Here is a 7817-nt window from a genome sequence, read left to right on the forward strand (position 1 = left end):
TTACTGTCTCTCCCTGAATCCTGTATATATCACTAAGAGCCATTGCCACTTCAGAAGACCGTTTATTAAGATACAAAGCTTTTTTGTAACAACATCTAGCTTTTACTAAATCATGAGTAACATAATAATTACCCAGTTCTAAGTAAACTTTATACCAGTAAGGTGCTAATTTTCCAGCCTATAAAAGTAGAACAAACCATAAACATATTAAATATCTACTAGTTAAAAAAACATCCTAAGTAATCAAATAAATATACCAGCACAGTGGCTGGCTGTCATCAGACCAAAATCCACATTTCATTTACAAAATATTTAATTTGATAAGGAAAATTTTCGACCGACTAAGAAATTGCAAATGACATCGGCATTAATGATAGTTCTGTAGAACTAATTACATGATTTTAATGAATGATTTGAGCATGCGCAGCGGTTATGAAATTTAAGCCAAAACTGTTTTCATTTGAATAGAAGAAAGAAAGAAAGTCACCATCATCCTCAACACCAATGCAAACAAAACAAATGAAGAGCTAAGTGAAAGTAATGCTGACCAGTTATATTTTTTATTTTTATTATATTTTTTATGAAGTTGTGGATATGAATACCCACCATAAGGCCAAATTTCCAACAAACATACTACCTAGAGGTTCTGCATCATGATAATTACAGCCCTTTCTTCATATGTAATCCAGGATTTCTTGGTCAAGTATGGAACTCCTAAGATCACCAGACCCCTTACTTATTAGACATGGAATTTTGTGATCTCTGGTTGTTCTCCAACCCGAAAATGGGGCTAAAGGAGTTCCAATTTGACAGCAGTGAAGACAGCATTATGCTGTTGCATTGACCTATTATGAATGCTGTCACATTATGTTTCACTGTTGCAAATAATCTAATTAAAATGTTAATATAGATAACTTTCTAAAAAATTTTCTAGAAATATTTCTTACGGATGAGTTTATCACTCTTTTGAATAATCAGATATTTCAGTTGTTAAAAGTGATATCACCTAGTATCTTTTGGTTACATACACTTCTGCTCTCCAAACATTTATATAGAAACATGATAATGTTCATCTCTTGCAAATTACAAACTAATGAAATTTCAACTGATAAATTGGATAAATTTCTGCAATCTAATTCATGGCAAACAACATAACTGATACACAACAAAGAATGGATATTGAAATGACAATGGTGTATCACAAAGTTATTTCATCTTTCGCATACAATAACCTGAGTACAGTAATGGAGACAAATAGTGTAATATACAATTTACTCTTGGATAAATTATAAATCCACATTCAAAAAATTGGATCCTCTTCAAAACACTCGTTATAATAATACACTAAACTAAATCAAGGTTTGCACACTATATAAAACAATAAATTTCAATAAACAAAATGGAAAAAGTATATTTATCTTTAATATAAACATGAATAAACAATAAAGTACCTTAAATAATGCATTAATGCATTGTTGAATCTCATCTTCTTCTAAACAACGCATACCTAGATGATACCAAGCATCTGGTGAGTCAGGATGTTTAACAGTAATACCAAAAAGTATATCAAGAGGTGGCATAGCCTTATCGGCTAGCTCAGCTAATTGAACTCGAAGTAATATAGCAGTAACCTCATTATCACTACTGGTATACATAGTTTCCAGTTTTGCTAACAAGTTTTTGCTATATCCCACTTTTCTAAATGTATATGAGCTCTGCACATACATTCCAAAGCCATTGCATTATTTCTGTCTTCTATTAACAACTGTAACGTTTAAAATCATAACAATAAATTAGAATTATAAACTTGCCAACAATTTCTACCCAATAGTAAAATTAAAGTTACAATCAAAAAGTAATTGTGTTGCTCCCTGTTAATATTTCAGAACTTGATAAATAAATAGAGTAATTTGTTTACGTTTAATAAAAATCTTCATTAAATTTTTGTACGCCATAAAATACAAATTAATATCTTTCAGTTCTGGAAAATGTAATTTTGTTCAACAATATATTTACTATGATAGCTTAAGATGAGATATCAGTCTGCAACTCACCACACAGGAGAAGACACCTTCTATGTGATGGTTTCGGTCACCTCACCACCCCCTCTGTACTTTGCCCTTATGGGCTTTACCAGAGTTCATCTTCAGTACCTTGGCAATGACATCTTTCAGTCTAGCCTCATCATAGCCCTGTAGGGGAAGACATCCAACTTGTGATGTTTCCGGTCGCCACACCACCTCTCTGTTCCTAGCCCCGAGGGGCTTTACCAGAGGTCCCTCTAACTGATTACATCTCACAGTCATCAACCAGGCCTCAGTTGGGATGCCACCGATGTAAATGCCTCCGCAGACATTTACATTAGTAAAACACAAATCAAATTTTGCCTTCACGTAGGCCTCAAACAGACATCACGGTCAACCTAACATGATTTCCTCAAACTAACTAACTGAGACCGCAGAAGCGCGGACCCTGTGCCTAGTCTAAATTTGACAACACTGGTCGGCCTAGCCTTGTGACTGATGAACTGACGATGAAAATCAACGATAAAATTCATGAAAATTGCCATATTATGGAACATCGCTCTTTAACGTCAAACAATACTCTGCAAGCATTATTTCACTCCACTGTCACTGGTACCTGTTTGCCATGACTGAGATTTGATGGTGAAGATATTATCAAAGCTCATCACTGATGCCATCGAGATTGTCCAGAAAGAAATCCAGGTGTGAATCCAAAAAATGAATTTTTATTATAACCCATACATGTTTTAATTTTGTTAATTTACTGTAATAAATACACCCATAATGTCACAGTAGTTGGGGGATTTATGATTTTATAAAATTTTTTTTACAACTAAATGACATCCATGCTGACTTTTCAATTTACCTTATCAGTTCTTCCTTTTCTTTTTCCTTTCAAAAATGTATTACTTGATTTTAACTTTTTCTTTCAAATAATGAAACCCAGAACATTTTTCCCCATTGCCTTAAATAAGGTTTTGAAAAGCCCAAACTTTACATGTAGTTGAGGTATAAGAATTATTTCTTAAGTTAACTAGTGGGGAATGTACAAACAACATTGTTCTGTCCAGGCATAAGTGCTTCACCTTTCGCCCATTTCTTTCTGATAAAATGATTTGTTTTGTCCCTGGTGTCCCAATCACAAAAAAAGCAAAAAAATTTAGTAGCAGAGATGGAAACCCATTAAATGCAACTTTTAAATTACAACATCTAGTCTAATGGTAATTGTTTACTGATTTATTTCTAACAGGATTATCATACTGTCATACTTTTTTTTCAAGTTAGTCGCATAAGATATTGGATCAGAAGAAAGTTTGTTGCCACTGTATTAAAGGACATCCTTTAAACTAGTTTTCAAACAATCAATGAACAGTTTCCATTCTCCAGCTATGTTCATGATGAAGTGCATCTATATCAACCCTAATATTGTTAAAATACACTAAATTATTTTCTTCAGAATATAAATCTTCCTGACAATTATGAAAGAAACAAACTTCAGTGTCAGTATGGAGAAGATTTCAGCTTTTCAGCCTAGATCACAAAAGCTCTGCTTGTTTCTCCTGAAAAAAGTTATTTAATTCAGTTTGAGTTATCAGATAAGATTTTTCGACTCTGTTTCAAAAGTAGGATTATCATACTCCTCATAACAAACTTTAGTGGCTACCTTGTATTCCAATTCATCTTCTAAAGTTACATGTATTGGAGGAGGATATGATAATGGCCTTGGAGACAGTACCAACCATAAGCCTTTTACCAGATGGCAAATTCTGGTACTGCACTGTGTTTGGAATTATTACTTATTTCTTTTATCTTTGTAATACAGAAATCTGACAAATGATCTTGTGTTCTGACACCACACATTCATCAATATGGCAAAACTCATGTGACAATTGCGCCTTGCAAAGTCTATCAGACATTTCACACAGATCAAACAGCAGGTGTAAGGGACCCAGTTCCTATCCTGAACCCCAAATTTAAAGCCAAAGTATAGTTCATAACATTTTTTTAACAAGTGGAGTCAAATTTCATCATTGTTTTTTAAAGTCAAATTCCCCACATACGATAACAGAAGCTATCCGGATCATTTACTTCCTTGGCATATTTATTCACTAACACAACACACTTGACACAGTAACTATAAATCACACAACTAAATGAAACCACAGGACATGCCTTCATAGTGAATTTTTAACATCACACTACATATTAAAGTACAATGCTGGTGTGTTAACTGTATAACTCAACAGACTCCTCAGCAATAACATATCAGAACCTGCAGTAAATTAATCATCATGCATTCATGCGTACAAAGCTATTGTCTTCATAATGACATGTTTATACCCCACCCACTGTTAGAAACCATTCATAGCAAAATCATCTTTGCAAAATCTGTGTTTCTGTGGATGTTGTTTACATATTTAAAAGTTATCTGTTGATTTTAGTAAGGCATGGTAGTTACATGATTTAAGACATCATCCAAATTTCAATATATTGCAATTTTAATGCTACAATTACATGTATGCAATTTTAACTAAATTAAAATTGTACTATTTACTTATGAAAGAGATTTAAAAATAAACAACTATTTTTACGCTCTGTTCTTATAATTTGGAACAAATCAACAGTAACTTAAAAAGTTTCTACACTACATATAGAAATAAAAGATATTGTCAAAGCTGCATACATACAACTCATTATATTTAATGCTGTCATCAATTATGACAAAAAAATACATGAATTTAACTTAAACTCTTATGTAATGTTTAGTGCATATATCCTCCTTTGCCAATAAAGTTTTTTGTGTTATGTAGTTAAAGTAAGAACACAAATTTAATTTTTTGTGAGAATATTTTCACGTCTATAACCAAGAAAACCAAAGTTTGGTGTAGTTCATGTACAATGCATAAAACTGTATATTGTATTGACTCATGTAAAACACACACCTTTTTTCTTAAAAAGGAACATGAAATTTATGGGTGCATGTGACAAGCTGGATTTCCAAATGAGGGTCCAATATTTGTATTTACTACTGTACTACGTATTGTAATATAATACACAATATATGGTAGTAACCAAAACAAATTGTAGCATATATTCTAATTACTTTTGATTTCACATCATTAATGCTGAGTCACATCTGTTATGTAGACTATATCATAATTGCCTGTTTATAAACAAACTTTTGTCATAAGCATTTTGTTTATCTCTGCATTTTCAGTTATTATAACATATGTTATTATTAATCATCTTGTAATTTTATATAAAACACAAGTCATTTCAGATAAACTTGTAACAGTATTCATTTTGTTTTAGTTGAATGAAGGAAGATTATATATTCAGTTATACTAAATTTTTTCAATTAGTAAACTTTAAGCAAACTAGTAAAAATGAATTTTATAAAAAATTTTAAATTATTTACAGTAGGCGAAAAATTAGTTATTCGCTTAGCTGAGGATGTCTGTAATTGTGCAGCAGGCTGTAACTATGATATTCCAGAATCATGTATAAGAAATCGGAGAAAGAAAAAGAGAAGCAGTATCTTTTTACAGTACTACTTTAGTATTATCTGACTGAATTTGGAACTTCCCTCAAGTAGAAGAGCAGTAGTTTTCTTACATTCAAGATATATGCGAGCAAGGATTTGCTGTTTCAATAGATGACCCGATTAAAAGCCGCACAAATTGTGAGGAAACTTCAAATACTGAATTTTAAAGCAAGTCTAGGATAGTTAAATTGTTTTACGTATAGGTATGAACTATAAATAACAAAACATACATCTGCATGTCAATGTTTGTCAAATACCTTTCAGGAAAAATTATTGACCTTTTAGAGTTATTTAATTCAGCTATGACAAGAAAATAGCTTTCTAATGGGAGAGATAGCAAATGCCAATCAAACATCAGTTTACTTCCACACGGCAGCAGATTCAACAATTAACTCTGTCAGTGATAACACTGTTTGCAGTTTTACTTTGTAAAACAGTACTAGTGGTTATGTAAAACAGCAATGTACAATCATGTTGATGATACTTGTAGTTGGCAAAAATTTCTATCATTTATTGCAATTAAAGAAAAAACTTTCCAAAGAGTGTAAAATGACTTGTTGCTATGTCACTGACAGGTGCCAAGAAAAAGGATGGATGGCGAAAGCACTTGTTTTAAAGTGGGTAAAATGTGTGGGTGCAGGAACCTGGTGCTCTTTTAAAATTACCGTCTTGTTTCAAAAGAAAACTTGAACTATTGTTGGAGAAGTTTTTACTGTTTCAGTGAGTATTTTTTATTATGTAATATAACGACATAAAATTTAAACAAATCAATTTTAAACAAATTTCTAATTTTAATCAAATCATATTTTTATTTAAATACGCACTATTTTTTTTACTACTGCTTCTTAAGTATTCTGTAAACATAATTCTGTCTACAAAAATAAATAATTAAATTTATGTTAGATACTGATCATGCTCCTCCGTTGATGTAAGGTCCTGGAGTTTTGCCAGGTCACTGCAAAACCTCATTGCAGTGGATAGAAAAAGGTAGAACCTTACATAAGCAGGTCCTACCTAACAAAAAATGTAGACGACTATTCTCTGGTCAAATGGATGAGAATGTACAATAACCTAATAATAGTACAACTAAGTAAAAATATGCATTGTAATAAAAAACAGACCTCTCCAAATGATTGTAACATAAAATCATTCAAAACAACATGGCCTGTATCCCTCCATAATCAATGTAATGAGAAAAATCAAAAACTGCAGATTTGCAGTAGAAAAAGCGGAAAGAATTTATATTTCCTGTAGATCTACAGGCTTAATAGCAAAAGTGTTAATTTTAAGACTACCTATTTCAAGAAAGCATTCAAAATAAACAAATGCAGATACAAATGTTATGTATGTACCAAAGGACCTTTATTTTTACTTACATCAGATGGTATAAAAAGCTTATACCAGCTTTTTAATTATAAAAAGCTATCAAGTTACAAGACTTAACCAAAAAAAAATCATAAATTTAACTCCTAGATTATTTTAAAATAAACTGAAGAAAAACTTTCATCTGACTGAGAAAAAAACTAAGAAAAAATACTTATAACCAAACCCTCCCCCCCCCCCCCATGATCAGACTGCACTGCAATAAAACATAGACCTCTCCAAGTACTATATTGTAATATATAAAATCATTCAAAATAACCTGCCCTGCATCTCTCCATAATTAATGCAATGAGAAATATCAAAGACTACAGAAATGGAGTAGAAAAAGTGGGAAGGATTCATATTCATGCTTTCCTGCAGATCTGCAGGCTTAGCAGCAAAAGTGGTAATTTAAAGACTACCTATTTCAAGAAAGTGTTAATAAAAAGATATCCATAAACATCAGTATTTAAAACAAAACAAGAGTAAAACCTACAAAACAAGTTTATTTATAAATTAATTAACAACAGATCTTTTACATCTATCTATTTCATCTTCTACCCTTTGTTCTAAAGCATTTGATTATTAATAAATTTAAGAAACAAGGCCAAATCTTAGGGAGTGCAAAAATGTGGTAAAACGCTCTAGCTTCAAGTAAAAAGTTTGAAATCATCTAAGATAAAATTTAACTATTTTTATATATGGTATATGTAGCAACCAAAATAAAATCTTAATTAATACTACATACTTGTTTACAGATGTCAATACTCTGATTCCATTTTTTTTCATCTCTTGAATGCACTTGAGCTTCAGCTAATAGCGTGTCAATAATACTCTTAAATTTTGGATCTGGATTATACTTCTTAGCATTTAGCACATATTTCAGC

General features: G+C 31.5%; 1 protein-coding gene across 2 annotated transcripts in view; it reads right to left on the reverse strand.

The window, feature by feature from the left end:
- LOC142326448 (superkiller complex protein 3-like) overlaps positions 1-7817 on the reverse strand; it is a 31640-nt gene extending 23823 nt beyond the window's left edge. For both annotated transcript variants that reach the window (XM_075368966.1, XM_075368967.1), the window contains exons 1-3: positions 7679-7817; positions 1452-1765; positions 5-178 (exon numbers count right to left, since the gene is read on the reverse strand). In XM_075368966.1, the coding sequence (XP_075225081.1) occupies positions 5-178; positions 1452-1727 (450 nt within the window). In that variant the 5' untranslated portion in view covers positions 1728-1765; positions 7679-7817. The remainder of the gene's footprint in view (positions 1-4; positions 179-1451; positions 1766-7678) is intronic.

Source organism: Lycorma delicatula, chromosome 6, assembly GCF_047948215.1.
Source record: "Lycorma delicatula isolate Av1 chromosome 6, ASM4794821v1, whole genome shotgun sequence".
Classification (NCBI taxonomy): domain Eukaryota; kingdom Metazoa; phylum Arthropoda; class Insecta; order Hemiptera; family Fulgoridae; genus Lycorma; species Lycorma delicatula.